General features: G+C 41.5%; 1 protein-coding gene across 3 annotated transcripts; it reads left to right on the top strand.

The window, feature by feature from the left end:
• The first annotated feature begins 5507 nt into the window (after positions 1-5507).
• Tmem52b (transmembrane protein 52B) lies at positions 5508-15219 on the top strand. 3 transcript variants are annotated; one of them, XM_023709562.1, is made up of 6 exons: positions 5508-5614; positions 5951-6098; positions 8796-8839; positions 11417-11455; positions 12078-12241; positions 13756-15219. In XM_023709562.1, the coding sequence occupies exons 1-6, from the start codon at positions 5601-5603 to the stop codon at positions 13995-13997; spliced, it is 651 nt and encodes a 216-aa protein (XP_023565330.1). In that variant the 5' UTR covers positions 5508-5600; the 3' UTR covers positions 13998-15219. The 3 variants fall into 3 exon arrangements, with proteins under 3 accessions (XP_023565330.1, XP_023565331.1, XP_023565332.1); XM_023709563.1 differs by having other exon boundaries at positions 5536-5698; XM_023709564.1 differs by lacking the exons at positions 5508-5614; positions 8796-8839 and adding an exon at positions 8552-8753 and having other exon boundaries at positions 6017-6098.
• The last annotated feature ends 1827 nt before the right edge of the window (positions 15220-17046 follow it).

The raw sequence follows: 17046 nt of genomic DNA, 5'->3' as shown, positions 1-17046 counted from the left end.
GGAAGATTATAAAATTAACAAATACATAAAGTTTTTAGGTAATCAGCTGGGAAAAATCACCAAAGTTCAGAGTCTGATTAGAATTACATTTCCTCCTTCCTGTTTTCTTTCTTTCTTTCTTTTCTTTTTCTTTCTTTCTTTTTTTTTTTTTTTTTTTTTTTTTGTATTTTAGGGAAGGGTCTACAGGGTGTTCAGGATCTTACTAATAGATCGGACTCATAGTGATCCACCTGTTTACAGCCTCCCAAGTGCTGGGATTACAGGCATGCACCACCACGTTCAGTCTCAACTGCTGTCTCAGCGGCAGGCCCAGGGATTGAACCACCAGCCCCTACACCTGCTTGCAGATGTTTTAATCTGCTGAGTTATTTGGCCAGCCCTATGTTCTCTGGACTCTTTTTCTGTGCAAAATATCCAGTCCCAAATTGAAAATGCTTTATCTCTCATTTAACGTTTTACTCTGTAGCACAGTCCACCAGAACTCACCATGCAGCAAATAGGTGTTTGCCAAGTCAGCTTTTGAGAAGACTACCTGTGTCCCCATGCAAACTCCCCATGATGAATGTAATCTTATGCACTGAAAACGTGCACTAAAAGTGCATTAATTAACGGGAAAAAAAAAAAGGTCACGTGATCTTTATCACCCAAAGCCCTTTCTAGGTCCCGTGGCTGTGAGTACCAGGAAATCAGGCCCTGCATGCGTCAGACACATCTCTGCAATCATCAAGTTTGTCACTCAAGTAGAATCTCAGGAAATGCCTCATGATAATGAATTAATGAATAGCAGAATAGCATCACAATGAAAATGGCAATTTTTCATTCTCACAATAAGTTAATTATTTTAGATCCCCTAAAGCGGTTGCAATTTTAACCATTTCTGGTATACGGATCAAAGTGACACCAAATACATTTACGATATCAGGTAGCCATTACTATAATCTACTTTCTGAACATTTTTATCTTCTCCGACCGAAATTCAATATTAAACAGCTACGTCAGTGGTGGTGAATTTTATTTGTTGGCTGGCATAGGCTATGGGGTGCCCGAGGTAGGGTGTTCAGCTATGAGCTTAACACGTGCATTATTCTAATGAAAGAGACTTCAATCCATAATGTGGGCGGGCTTATGCAAAGAATGAAAGCTTGACAAACAAAAAAACTAACCTCCCTAGTAAGGAAAAATTTATCCAGTAGATGGCCTTAGACTGAAACAACACACAGTTTACTCTTCGGAGAATTCACCCTATCACTGGAATCGTAACACTCACTCTCCTGGACTGTCATTATCTGGCATGCCCAGGAGATGTCCACTTGTCAGATCCTATAGCCATACATTCCTTTCTACATATTTGTACACATTTTATTCTGCTTTTCTAGAGAAGTTTGATTATAACTCCCCATTTTTTTACACCTCTCCTGTAAGCCAACATGCTGTTTTCTACCTCTCCTATATCTCTCTATTTAGACCTCAAAAAGCAAGCATGTACTGATCTCACAGCTCCAAAGAAATGCGTCTTGACAGCAGGAGCTTGTGCATGGATCCTTCCCCAGGTGAGCCTTTCCATAAGAATGCAGCCCAACCAGCATGATTCCAGCCTTCTGAGACCCTAAGCAAAGGACACAGTTCATCTGTGTTCATCTTTCTTTCTTTCTTTCTTTCTTTCTTTCTTTCTTTCTTTCTTTCTTTCTTTCTTTCTTTCTTTTTGGTGGTGGCACCAGGGACTGAACTCAGGACCTTGTACTTGCCAGGCAAGCACTTACTCCACTGAGCTATCTCCCCGGGCCCTGTGTGTATGTTTCTGATGGAGACACTATGAGATAAACTGTTTATATTGCTGCTCGCCTATTTTGTGCTTCTGAGTTACATGACTGTATTAGTTAATTTTCTCATTACTAAGACAAAATACCCAACATCCAAATTTCAAGAAGGAAAGAGCTCTTTTAGTTCATAAAGTTTGCAGTCCCTTGTTGGCTATCACTGATGTAGGACAGCATGGCGGGGGAGAAACAGGTTAGAGCAAGACAGGCAGCACACAGCCTCTCTTTCCCGTTTATCCCATTCAGGCTACAAGCCTGTTGGCTGGTACCACCAACTCCCAGGGTGGAGCTCTTGTCTCTGGTAAAATCCACTCAGCCTCACCCAGAAGTACACTAAACTAATCAGTGGTCTAATTTAGTACCACACACCCATAACCTGTATTCACGCATCCCATATGCAGCAACCTCCCAAAAGCCACACTTAGGAGCATAGGAGGCTTTAGGGGAACGTCTAGGCACAATCCTAACCATGACATGCAAAGCTAATGCATCTCGGATCTGCTGAATGCCTCTGTCTGGCTTCATTCTTTAAACCTAACCCTCTAACAAAATTTCCATGCCTCTGAGGTCGCAACTCACAGTAGTTTAAAAATGGAATGGACCTTTTCTGTCATCTCATCGAGCCTTGAAGCAATGACTTTGGCCCTAAGCACTGTTCAAATCTTTGTCACTTCATGTTGATGCCTCAGAGTAATAGTAGTCTTAGCTTCTATTTCACTGAGGCAGAGAGAGAGGAAGGGAATTCATGGTGCGCCAACTGGCTTAGTAAAGAACATAAAGCAAATAATCAAAGGAACCAAAAGCAAGTAATCAGTAAGTAAGTAACAAAGGAACCATTTGTTTCAGAGCTTGTCCAACAATTTCCCAAGGTGTAGGTGAAAAGGTCTTATTCATGCACCTTCTGTTGATTCCAATCTAAGTCCTTAACACTGTGGGCACAAGTTAATGAATCACAGTTTAATGGAACCACACAGGGTTCTGTTGGGTTACAGTGAGGTCAATCTCCTCTGTCCCCACCCATGTATATCCTTTGCAGTCTTCACGTCTGAATTCTCTCTAATCAAGCCTTGAAGAGACCCTCTGGTTAACATCCTCACAAGGCATAAGTACCTTCATTAGGACAAAAAAGAAGGCTTATTTTCCCAGGTAAAAGTCCGGTGAGAAAACACAAATGGTAATAGTAATTCTAAGAAAGAAAAACAAGGTAGTCATTAACGGAAACCTATTTTGTTCAAACCTATTAGGAAGCTGGAGGGCAAAGAGGGTGATGGCGGTCACACAAGAGGAAAGCGCAACAAGGGGGAAAGTCCTGGTAATGTAGACCTGCTGGTGCCGGTGGAGGCTGGCTTGGCTGGGAAACAGATGGCAGTTAGCAAAGGAAAATATGCAAGAACCAGAGAGCTGTATTAGAAAAGCTAAGATGGTCTAGAGAGGGAGGGCCTGCTGTAACAATGTACACACTGGTTATCCAGCATTTTAAAAGGGGATCATTAGCAAAATATAATTAAAAAGGAAATCATCTTAGATAACATAAAATTTGTTATTGGGACTATTATTTGAATTGTACATATAGTAACTTATTTATTCTTCTGAAGTCTGTGAAGTGAACATTGCCATAAAACTTCTCTAAGATCACACAGCTAATAAGTGAAAAAGGAAGTTATTAGTCCCAGGTATTCTAGCTAGGTGGTTAGCCATGATTTTTTTTTAAATGTATTTGGTACAGGGTCTCTCTATACAGCTTGGCTGTTTTCAGCCTTCCCAGCACTGGGATTACAGGCATGCACTACCAAGCCTGGTCTCTAGCCAGGATGTTTTACTGTTTCTCTAACAAGTAAAAGAGAGGAGAAATGTTGATGATGCTTCCCAGGGATGTGTTATAGAATAGAAATAATCTACTCAAAATTCCTTCTTGATAAGCACAACAGCACATGCCTATAATCCCCCGTGCCTATTCAGGAGAATAAGGCAAGAAGATTGAAGGTTTGAAGTCAAGTTGGTTAATATATTAAGATCCTCTATCAAAATAAAAATATAAAAAAGGTTCTGCTAGCAGTTTAGCTCAATTGTAGAGTACTTGGCTAGCAAGGGTGAGCCCATATTCAATTTTAGTTCCCAACACACATGTGAACCCATACACACATGTACACACACACACACACACACACACACACACACACACAGAGCCAGGTAATCATCTAAAATAGTAGCATCTCCTGACACAGCAGGTCATAAGTTACAGCCCAGTCAAGGTACTTTAAAAAGACCCTGTGTCAAATACCAATAGAAATGAGGCTGGGAATGTAGCTCAGTGATAGGGCACCCTGAAAATGAACCCCAGTACTGAAAAGCAGAGGGGCTAAAGACATAGTTCGGCATTCCCTCACTTCAGCCCATAGTAAGGAAAGGGAGAAACACTTCTTGTCTTTCATTTTATTTTCTCTATGAAATCACATCTAATACAGGCCAAGTAGGCACTTAATTCCTGTTTTACGAGTGGGAAATGACAAGGGAAACTACATAATTATTTAGTGAGGAGTCATAACTAAAGTCTTGGTCTTCTTGTCATATATAATACCTTTCACCTTGCCAAGTTTTTATTTAATTTGGAAAACATTCTTCATCTTAACTGCATTAACTTTACTTTGAAAGACATCACTATTCACTTAGTTTTGAAAGAAATAAATTATAATGATCAATATCTTAGCAGGATATTCTGTTCTTCTTTGGTTTCTTTACGTGAAGAGAAAATGTTTCTGTTTTCCCTTTTCATAGCACAGAGTCATGCTGTGTGAGAGCCTTCTGGAACGTGACTAGTCCCAACCACCAGTTTCTTCAATAACTACCTTTCAGAGTTAAAAAAACACCAAATTGGTTTTACTCCATTCTGATGAGACTGATATAATTGTAGACTAAATATCTAATATTCTTGCCAAATACCTTGAATTAAGTAAGATTACCCACTTGAGTATAACTGCTCCATTCATTCCAATAGATATATTCAAGTATTCCAGATTCCTTCCACATGTGCTTATTATTTTTTTCTCTGTGACCTTAGATTTTATTTTCTAGAGTGACAAGATTTTCTTTTTCCTTTCTTTATCTTTTCTTTATCTTAAGATTGGGGTCGCATTTTGTCTCCTAGGATGGTCTCAAAACCCTAAGCTAAAGTGATCCTCCTGCCTCAATCTCCCTTATACCTGGGCCTACAGTTGCATGTCACTGCACCTAGCTGCTGAAGAACTGGTTGTATTCTCAATCACAACACTCTTTTACCAGCAAAGATGAACAAGATGGAGGAAGCCTGAGGAGGAGGAGGAGGAGGAGGAGGAGAGATAGGGAAGGGGAGAGAAGAAAGGATAGAAACAAGGGCAAATAATAAAAACATACACAAAAAAATTCATACATCTTGGAAGCCAGTTTTGAAACATATGTTTGCACGTCTGGCTTTTCTGTTTCAATGGAAATTGAAGTCAGACTAAAGGAGACCATGTTTGAAATCACCTGGAAGTTCTCGTTTTCAAATCTCCTCATCCTAAAGATGGGACGGCTTTCCAGTTCATTTGGCAGCTGCTCAATTCTACTTCAGTGGTTAAGAATAAATGACCCAGAACCAGGAGAGTTGATTATCAACATAGTAAAGGTAGAGCTGCAAAGACCAAGGAGGGGGAGCGTTAATCACATGAATAGGGGGTGAAAGGAGATTGGCAGGGTGACTTTCAACCTCCAACAATCACCCTGGAACCCAGTGATAAAGGACCAAGCAGCATTACCTGCTTTCTGATGAAGACAAGAACATATCTGTTCATCCCCAATCTGCCTTTGGCCTTCCTCAAAGCCAGGCTTCTCATCAATGATTAGGAAACCATCTAACTTAAAGGGCAAATGTGTCTTCCTTGAATGTTTTCGTATTGGGAACAGGCAAGGGGGAAAAAAATGAAAACATAGAAAGTGCTAATAGCAGGATAGAAAAGGGCAAAAGGAAACAAATGCAGACTCAATAAAATCAGAAATATAGAGCAGGAAGCCAGGAGGAAAGAGAAGAGAAGTACTGTCAAAAACAAAAGTCAGAGGGAGAGGAAGCGACAGAAGGAAAATCTGATTTATTGATGAGAAAAGTTTCTCTCCTTAAGAATTGTAGATCAAGAAGTCACACGTGCCGCACAGGATGGAGAAGAGGCCGCGGATACCCAGTGTGTAATGCGGGAGCAGGTGTCCAGCCCGATGGGAGTGATTCCTGCCCAGATCCTGACGGCCTCTGTTCTGGCCTGTTTCATTCAGGTGAGTGCAGCCGTGCAAAGGCAGGATGGAGAAGGCATTTTTTTTTTTCAGGTCCATCAGCTCTCAGAGGAATCTTGTAGAAAATGGATGAGGTAGAAAGAAAAATACAGAATCTAGGAAGTAGTGAGGAAAGGAGTTGGTGCCTTAGTCTCTTAATTTTGTGGGATTGCTGGGTAACACATGTGACTAATGTTAACGCTCACAAAAAGAGAGACAGACATCGCAGTCAGCCGGGTGTGGCGATGATCATCTGCAAAGCCAGCACTCTGGAGGATGAGGAAGGAAGTCTGAGCTCAGCGTGTGCAATTCAGTGAGAGCTTGTCACATAGTAAAAAAAAATTAATAGAAAGGGTTTGGTGCCTGGCAAGCAGAAGGACCGGGCTTTGATCCCTGGTATGGCATGCCACACTGGCCCCGGAGCTATGCTGGCCAGAAACCGGGCGTGGTGGGGCACTGCGAGAATTGCACAGCGAGACCCTGTACCAAACAAATAAATAAGACTTTTTAAAGAAGGGTTTGGGCTGTAGATCAGTGTGGAGGCCCAGGGTTTAGGCACGCACACACACACACATACACACTCATAGAGAATTGTAGGAGAGCTACAGCATTTAAAATATTTACTTATTTATTTATTTATTCATTTATTTATTTATTTGGTACAGGGTCTCACTACATAGCTTGGACTTGTAGTGATCTTCCTATCTCAGCCTCCCCGGAGCTGGGATTACAGGAATGCGCTACCAACCCAGTTTCGGTGGCCCGCACAGTGGGCATGTGGTACCCGGGATTGAACCTGGGTCCTTGCACTTGCCAGGCAGGTGCTTAGACCACTGAGCTATCTCCTCGGCCAGCTAGAGCATTTTAGAAGTGAGAATTATTTTTCTCTCATTGAGTATATTACCACTATTCCTCAAAATCCCAAATAAGTTCTACTTGGGATAATTTACACACAATTCCACTAACTGGAATTTCCTACATCAGCTCTAGTATGATTCTACCAGCATAGGAGCCTGCATTCCAGAGGTAACAGAGGGACGACCCCTGGAAAGTGTAGGCAAGGAGGAGCACAAGTTTGGTCTCAATCAGAGCAAATTAGAACCTATCTCAATTTTTAAAAATGGACTGATAAATCTCTAAGTGCAATTTCCAGGTGGGTGAAAGTGGGGGACTCTTTAAAAATATTTTGGATCCTTTATTTCTCCCACTGTGAATCAGTAGCCTGTGAGTAATCTCATAGTTGGAAAAAAAAAAAAAATCCCTTTGTTGAGAAAGGGATCATCAGACTGAAGGATTCTAGACCATCATCAGAATGATCCAGGATATAAGCATAAAATCTAACAAAATCGCGCAGCAAATATACAAGCTGGATTATATCACACTCCTGTCCAGAGCTGGCTGTTTTGCTTCATAATTGTCAGTAATCAGAATCTTAAAGTCCTCTTTTTGCCTTGTATTTTTTTCTATCTTGTTTCTCTTCCTTTTCCTTCTCCTCCCTTTACTTCTCTTTTCCTCTATCTGCAAGCATTCTGAGGGGTCGCAAATATCTGCTGAGCATCTTAGATTTCTTTTAACTTTAGTGAAGAAAGTGAAGCAAAGGATCAGGGGTGTGCCCAGGAAACAAACAGCTGGGCCTTTCTTTTGGGAAGTTCTCAAGTAAAAACAAAAGCAATAACCTGCAGTGTCTCCGATGCCACCTGCTGAGGGTGGCTCCTAGTCCTTTTGCAAACTCTTTCTACCTGATACACTTTGAACACACAGGTCCTCCACTCCTCTCCTTCTCAGCATAAAATAGATACAACTGTCTGTCCTATCAACATCAGAATGTTGTTGCATTTCTGAAAACTTAGGTCATTTAAATTTTTGGAAGACTGAAACAGCTCCTGAAAATAAAGTTTGCGTCTAAAGGGGTCTTTCAAGGAGGAAGTCATCTGAGATATAAGATAGATGGAGTGGAAGAGTTTTTTTATTTTGTTTTGTTGCTCTTGTTTATGAGGAATGGAAAGGAATGATGGCACCATCAAGGGACTGTGGGATCAAACTTGTCATCAGTTTGTATTAATTCATTCGGCACATAGTCACAGTGGTACAGTCAGACTTGAATTCTGGCTACATCAATGGGTGCATGTCACTGGTCACATTACTCATCCCTCTGCCTTTTTCTTTTTACCCTTCAAACTGAGATTAAAGATACCCACCTACAGGATTATTATAAAGAAATATGTTATGCAATGCTACAAATTAATAGTCTGATTAGCACGCCTAAGTTATTCAGTAAGCCCCCGCTTCTTGTCTTGTATGCTAATATTTGATGTATTGAGGGCAAAAAAAGAGCAATGAGGAAAAATTCAGTCCAGAACTACACAGAAATGAGCACCAACAAAACACTTTGAAGGACACGTATGGAAATTTCCAGGATAAACAAATTGCTATAAAGTGCTGCCTTTCACTCACAGGCAGGAAGATTCATTCACTGTTAAAAACAAACAGATCCCTACAGGTGAGATAAATATCTCTTCCAAGTTCTCTGGCTCCAAATCAGCAAGCAGGGAGTGATAAGCGTCTCAAGTCACAGTCCTGAGTAGAGCCTGACCTTATGAACGTGCCTCCTCACACCACAGCCACGAGCTCTGCTTGCGAGGCCGCTGGCCACAGTAGGTAAGACGATTTCCCTGTCTGAGACTATTTCCCTTCCTGCAGCTTCCTGGAGCGCGATGTGAGGAGAGCTGTGTGAATCCCGAACAGTGAGTACCTAGAAGTTTGAGCTGGGAGGAAAAACAGACAGAATGTCAATATTCAAACACAGGTCAAAAGGTCATTAGAGCACCATAACTTCCCTTTTTTGCTAATTAAGTGGACAGCTGCCTACTGTCACAGACATATACGTGTCATTCTATGTACTCAAAATAATATTGCTGACAGCATTTTTTCCAAAGCTCATCTTCCAAACAAAGCAGCACAATTCGTCTCGATTTATGTAGTCAGAGACTTGCAAAAGGCTTTCCTGGCCCTGCTTCTCTGTGACTCAGCAGGCCAGACAGGATTCATTATCTAGTCACTGGCTTATCTGCTTAGGTGATTTCCAAAGGAGAATGCCTACTTGAAATTCAAAAAGCAATGTCCAGTTCTTAGGGAAGTTAATATTTGTTGCAGAATTCATTGATCTATCATTTTGACTGAGTTATTCTATAAACTGAGGCTGTCACAAATGAGTTTCATGCAGTCATGCAGAACATAAAGAAAAATACTTACACATGAGGCTCTGAGTTTAAGCCCCAGTATTGAAGGGGAAACAAGGAAGGAAGGAATAGGGAGGAGGGAAGAAGGAATGAGGGGAGGAAAGGAGGAAGGAAGGAAGAAAGGAAGGAAGGAAGGAAGGAAGGAAAAGGAAGGAAAGAGGGAAGAAAGGAAGGGAGAAAGGAAGGAACGAAAGAAAAATGAAAAGAAAAGAGGAAAAAAGATTTGTTCAGGCTGAAAGAAACCACGTATTAAGTCACGGAAGCAGTGCTAACCTTGATTACTTATCACACCGTTATGGTTGTGTCTAGCTGTGCTCCCCCAAGCCTCATGCAGTCATGGTGTGGCTTCTGGAGTCTGTGACTGATTATTGTGGGTGTATATGCTTCACCTGCCCTGGGGCAGGTAATTTCCACTACAGTGTAAGGAGAGAGAAGCTAGCTAACTGCCTGAGCAGGTGCCCCTCCTTTTGCTCTCCAGGCCAAGAAAGGCTGCTCTCTGCCATCTGCCGCTCTGCCTTGGAGCCAGCCTAGTATGAGCTGAAACCTCCACCCAACTGTGAGCTTTCCTTCCCTACTTTTGAGGGTCGGGTATTTGTCCCAGCAATAAGAGAAGAGCACCTGCAACACACATGCACCTTGGACTCGGGCTCCTTGACATTGTGCGAGGCTTTAGGTTTTAGACAGCCTATCACTACAGGGAAGTCCTTTCCTATAGAACCAGAATCTAGTGTAAAACTAAAGGGTTTTGAACACACGATGAATGAAAAAAAAAAAAATCCATAGGTATAAAAGGTTCAATGAAAAAAACAAATACTTCTTTCTATAAATATGTGGCAAAAAAAAAAAGAGCATAGGAATAGATTTCAATAGATGAATACAGGCATAGTGAGACACTGTCTGATAAAGACAAAAAAAAAAAGATGGAAGTATTATAAGGTGTCAGTAAAGAACTGAAGTTACTAATCTATAAAATATGCAAATACTTTGCTTTACCCTCCCTCTATTCCTATGCTGCTTCCTCCATGAAATCCTCAGCTTTCAACCCCCTACAGGGAAAGTTACAGTTGCCAGAGCGTAAGTGAGAGTATTTAGTTAGCTTTCATCATAGGGAACTTTTTCCCCTTCCCTGGTTGGTCTCAGTGCCCATGGGCATTAGGGATGTGGCAGTTTTCATGTAAGGGTGTCGCAAGAGCTTGTGAAACATAAACTTGATGACTTTCCTGCTTTTAACTGAAATGTCCTGTTTGCATTCTTTTGATCTCAAATATATACAAACGTTTTCATATCAATTTCCCAATTCACTCTTTTCTTTTTTTTTTTTTTTTTCATTTATGTATTTGGTACAGGGTCTCACTACACAGCTTGGACTCACAGTGATCCTCCTGTTTTCAGCCTCCCCAATGCTGGGATTGCAGGCCTGTGCCACCACGCCTGCACTTAGTGGCCAGCTGAGCATGCCTGACGACGGGTCCAGCTCAGCATGTGGCCAATTCACTCTGTAGAAATATGTTCCAGAGCCAGCCAAATAGCTCAGTGAATTAAAGAGCCTGAAAGCAGGCACAGGGCCCTAAAGTTTGATCCCCGTGCCTGCTGTGCCTGCCCCGCCCCTGAGGCATGCTGAGGAGGCATTTGAGAGTAGGTGTGGTGACTCCCCCCTGTAATCCCAGCTCTTGGGAGGCTGTAAACAGGTGGATTATTATGAATCCAATCTAGTAGTGAGACCCTGAACACCCTGTAGACCCTTCCCTAAAAATATGGATAGATAGATAGATAGATAGATGTTCCAAATTATTTTTGGCAAATTCCTTCATAATTATTTGCAACAGTCATAGTTCTCTTTTCTATTAACACTTTATATGATCACTATGATTTTCTCTTTTATAGTGATTTTACAAAATAATTTGCACCATATCATATCATGCATGGCATAAAATACTATTTTCATCATTTCGTAATAGAATTAGCTCATGACCTAGAACTTGAAAAATTATAGTCTTAGTGGCCGTTATCATAATGGCATCATTTTATATTGTAACTCACATTTGGGATTTTTACTGAAATAAACTTTATTTTTCTCCATAGCTGCCTGACCACAGACTGGGTACATCTGTGGTATATATGGTAAGTGTCACTTGCAATACCCAACAAGGTATTTTATTTTACAAGCTCATTAATTATATACTATATACAGTACATATATAATATAATATATACTATGATCATATACACTGTATATACTATGATCATATATACTATATATGATTATATATATATATATATATATATATATATAGAGAGAGAGAGAGAGAGAGAGAGAGAGAGAGAGAGAGAGAGAACAGGGAAAATATTTGAGACAATCTCCCTACTTAGTACCTCCTGGAGTATAGTTACTTTCATAGTCATTAATCTCTAAGACGTTAGTTGTATCCTATTTGAATGCAGTCTCCTCTATTGAGACCAAAAGATTTTTATGTCCTCATGGGTTCTGCTCAAGAAATATCTTTGCAAATTGTACCTCAGTACTAAGTGGAAAGCAGCTCCTGCAAATGATCTTAATTATCTCATATATTCTAGTCAATTGCTTAGTCCTACTAACAAATAAGGAAGTATATATGTATAAGTGAGTTAGAATCTTTTTTTTAATGTAAAATGTCAGCAAGAGTGGAAAGGCAGACATTAAAGATAGATGATGCCAGTGCTGAAGCAAGCCAGGTCTGAGTTTCCTACTCTTGGGCTCCTACAGGTTGCTGGTGGTAGTTGGTGCCCTGATCCTGCTCTGTGGCCTAACTTCACTGTGCTTCCGCTGCTGTCTCATTCGCCAGCAAAATGGGGAAAACGAAGGCCAGCCACCCTATGAAGTGACTGTCATTGCTTTTGACCACGACACCCTCCAGAACACCATTACTTGTGAGTACACTAACCTGACACGGGGAAGAGACCTGGGTTGAAATGAACGATTAGGAGACCATACAGGGATTGTAACACTGATCGAATAACCTTACAGCTTCTAGGACTCAGAACTATTTTAATTTCCAGAAAACTAATGGATTATTGATCTGGATTTTTTTTAATGTATTTGGTACAGGATTTATAGGGTCTACAGGGTCTTACTACATAGATTGGACTCATAGTGATTCTCCTGTTTTCAGCCTCCCAAGTGCTAGGATTACCGGCGTGTACCACCTTGCCCAGTCTCAATGGCCATCTCAGCATGCCCTGGGGGTGGGGCCGGCACAGCACACCAGGGATTGAACCCCAGCCGCTGTGCTCTGCCTAAGCAGGCACTTTAGTCCACTGAGCTATCTGGATAGCCCTTTGATCTGGGATCTTACTGGTGCTCAAATCTTCTCAAACATTTGTCTGGCTGGTGACAGTATAAAGAAAGAAGTGGAAAGTTAGAGACAATGTTGGAAACATTTTATAGGGAGAAGTACACAGTTTAGAGTATTTTGTTTTATTTCTGTCTTGTATTAATAACCCATGGGACCAGGGAGATAGCTCAGTAAAATAAGTGCTTGCCTAGCAAGTGCAAGGTCCTGAGTCCAATCCCTGGTACTGCAAAAATCAATCAATCAATCAATGAATCAATCAATCAATCAGTCCCTCTGTGCACTACATAGAGATTACTTCCCTGCATGCAGCTGGCTTGCGTACACAGCACATCTTCATTCCTTTCTTCACCTCCCTCCCCTCTCTGTTCTCCCCACCCTCCATCTCCTCCTCACATTTGAGAAAGATCTAGCTCCCTACTTATTATCCCGATAAACCCTTATCATAAACTAAATTTATTTATAAGCTTCTAAATAGCTTTATAATCTATTTTCAAATGCTAAACATAGCTCTCAAAATGTCTCAAATTTTGTGAACACCAAAATTTTCTGTAGTCTGTATTGTTTTGTATTTTTAAAGAAATGAGTGTTGTGTACTTTTAGTTCTGTATCCTCCCAGTGTTGGTACATTCAGTTTTCTACATCAGCATCCCTTCGATCCTTATTCATTACTAAAATTAGATCATAAATACAAGGTGGAAGAGGAAATAGCAAAACACTGCAATATTTACTTTGAAAACAGTACAATATAGCATGCTGTTGTTTACCTTTCCTACCTCCCTTTTCTCACCTCATTTTAGAGAAAGCATAAAGCTTGGAGTCTGTGATATGCGTAGGTGGGTGTAAAGGGATCTAGAGGAAGGGTATGGAGTGAGATACGGGAACACAGTGCTGATTATTCGAATACACCAGAGAAGACAAATGATTCTAGCAGAACCTGAAGCATAGATAATTAAGCTTCATGGGATTTTTGTATATTTTGTGGCAGGGTATGTCAAGGAGTTTGGACTCCATGTAAGGGCCTAGAGCAATGTTAAGCATCTGAGGTCTGAAAACATGTTTGAGTCAGCTCTGCCTCTTCCTCCCTCACAGCCCTGCAGTCAGTGTTTGGCTCTGCAGCTCGGAGAATTCTGGCCATGGCTCCCTCCCACAGCTCCCTGGGCCAGCAGCCCTCCTCGTTAGACACTCTTCCAGGCTACGAGGAAGCCCTTCACATGAGTCGCTTCACAGTGGCGAGGTGTGGACAGAAAGCGCCTGAGTTACCCCCAGTGCCTGAAGAAAAGCAGCTGCCTCCAGGGGAGAAAGAATCTAGAGCAGAGCACCCATCGCCATGATGGGGACCTTGGCTTGCATGTGGGGCCCGAGGTTTCCTGAGCATCAGCATGGAGTCTATAGTCCAAGTCTTCAATCCTGACCACTAATCCTTTCTGAGATGGAGTGCTCTCCTCAGGGACTCTTAACTCTTTATCCCATGGCCAAAATTCACTATGTTGATTACCAACAAGCCGGGGAGCATCGGGTGTCTTCAATTCCTTCAATCATTCAGTGTATATAAAACTCCTTTCCCTTGTGATACTGATAGTTGGTTTGCTTTCTGTCAGCTAATAATACATTGTGGCCAGCTTCAGGAATAAGGAATTGCAAGCGCGGCCACAGTTACTAGCACACGGAACCCAGGAAATTTCCTTCTGAAAGAATAACCAATTGTACAATGGACAAAATGATCATCTTGAACATCATGCAATACGCAGGTAGCAAAATAGAACACAAGGGTGAGGTTGCTGGTGTAGGGTAAGAGAATACAGTACAGTCTGTGTCAGATATCAAATTCTTTCATTACAGTTCAAACATATAAAATACAGTATGGAGTACAATAATACTACTACTACTTCTTTGGTTCTCCTCTATAAATACACTAGCACATGCATACAAGAATATACACATCCTTTTAAACACTAAAACAACATCACTTTGCTTTCCTCCTTCCTGTTTCTGCCACTTAAAGCCACAGCCATGTCCAGAGCAACTCACAGCAGTGTGGCTGCCACCTTGTGGAGCCAAGGTAGAAGCGTGGCTCCTTGTGGAGCGGTCTCCCCTTTGGACCTATCCGCACATCTCTCCAGTTCTTGGGTGTTAAGTGGGCAACCAAGCCAGGCTAAGATCCTACCCCTGGCACCATTCTGCTGAGCAGAACTGAGCTGGCCTCGTGACACAGTACCCCCTAAGGTACAGTTACTGGAAAATTGAGGCGAGGAAAAACCACAGGTCCTAGCCACGTTACTGACATCTTTAGAGCATAGTTTTCTCAACCGTAAAATAAGAACTAAAGATGCCTCCAGGATTTGTTGCGAGGAGCATTAACTTGTAAATCATTATGCACATGTACTGGCTATTATTCTTACTGTTGTCATGTAACAGTCACCTACCTGCTATAATTTCATTGAGAATTATGTAGTGGCTTGTGCTTTCTTCAGTCTGCTGTTACTGTAAAGTCGTACCTGACACAGCTTTATTTTATTAATAAACACTTGTTGATTGAGGTAAAGAACTTAAAGATACATGACTCTTGTTAGTATGTACATTCTGCATAGGTGTAGAGAATATTTTTTAAAAAGCAGTTGACTTTTAAGCAGTCAGCTCCAGTTTTCAGAAGAGGCAAAACGGAAGTAGGGGTTGGCTAATTAAACACATTCTTTATTTATTCAGCTTCATAGTGGACTTCACTGAGAAAAGTTAGTGTAAAAAAAAATTCAGGTTCATAAAATTTAAATAAGACAGCAAAATTATAGTTTATAGCTATAGTAATCACAAATAAGGTAAAGGCTAAATTGTTGCCCAGGCAAAAGCTACTGTCAGGCTTCAGCTGCAAACCCGACGTAGGAAACATTGTAATCATCAGAGTGAGCCCAAGGATGAAATTTGCATTTGAAGCTGGAAGAAAAAGCAAGCTCTGACTGTGATGAATGCTGCGGTACAGACAGTGACGGCATCCTATGCAGCCACCACCAAATCCCAGAAGTCGCAGGGCATGGCTTCCCTCAACTTTCCTGCTGTGTCATGGAAGATGAAGGCCCCTGAGAAGAAGCCATTGGTGAAGAGAGAGGAGCAGGACGAGACACAGGCCAAGATCAAGAGGGCATCGCAGAAGAAGCATGTGAACCCTGTGCAGGCGCTCAGTGAGTTCAAAGCCACGGAGAGCATTGAGTCTGGGCTCACCGCTGCCCACCCCAAGCACCTCAAGGTCAGTTACCTTTCTGCACCCAATCCATTTGTTAAGTTGGGAACCTGACACTAAGGCTAGATCCAACAGACAAAGAAATAGACCTGAAGTCAGCCTGGGGGTAAATTCTGTAAGGACATTGCATATTTCTAAGTTTGTCACAAAATGCCTTAGAATTTAGAAGCATATTCCTAGCTATATTTTTTGTAAATATAAACGTTCCACAACCAAAGAGAATCCCACACTCACTTGTCAGTAGCACTCTGGACCCTGCTGGGCAGCATGCTCACTAGGTAGCTCAGCAGTGAGGGCAGAGCTAGGTAGTATGAAGTACAGAATGACCCAAGGTGACCCAGGCATCTTAGGAGACAGTCTTTGGGAAAGGAATGTTCTAGACCTGTAGGCCTTCAAAGGGATAAACTATGTGCAACAGTAACATAATGTATCTTGAAGAAAACTGATTACTCTTTATGAAATGAAATCATCCATAATGCATGGCTGCAATTATTAATGTACTCTGCTGCAGGACATCAATAAAGTTGCTCTTCTTGGGTTAGGCTGTCATGATGCCATGAATACATTTTTTAAATAACCCGGATGAGATAATGTTCCCCATGAGCATAGTCTGCCTGTGTCTGACTTTCTCCCTAGTTACCTGGAAGCTGTTGAGGAGCATGGATTATTAATGGCATCTAGGTGGCTGTATTTGGGCCACAAGAGGAACAGATTTAACACACACAAAAAGATGCATATAATTATATAAAGGCTTTCCAAGGTAGACGTATAGGATTAGAAGCTGAAGAGTTCCAGTGGCCACCACAGAATCAGGGGTGGAAGAGTGCAAAATGGCCATTTGTAGTCTGCAGGACTGAGGGTCAGGTCAAAAGTTGAAGGTCTGTAGCTCAGTGCATCCTTTTGCATAAGTTGCCCTGGAGGTCTGAAGAAACAGGTGATAAATGTCCAAAGGCAAGCAAGGGCAAAGACAAGAGCTCCCCCAAAGAAGAAAACAGTAAAAAAAAAATTGTTATTTCTCTTTTATTCTATCCAGATACCAACCCATTTTGTTGGTACCACCTACAACTGGGTGGGTCTTTCGTCTCAGTCTGCAGCCTGTAATCACCCATATATACAGCCAACCTGCCCTAAACTGCTAGGCACTACTT

This window comes from Octodon degus, unplaced genomic scaffold, assembly GCF_000260255.1.
Source record: "Octodon degus isolate 3935 unplaced genomic scaffold, OctDeg1.0 scaffold00012, whole genome shotgun sequence".
In the NCBI taxonomy this organism is placed as follows: domain Eukaryota; kingdom Metazoa; phylum Chordata; class Mammalia; order Rodentia; family Octodontidae; genus Octodon; species Octodon degus.
Note: the sequence above shows the minus strand (reverse complement) of the source record. Positions and strands in the feature narration are given on the sequence as shown.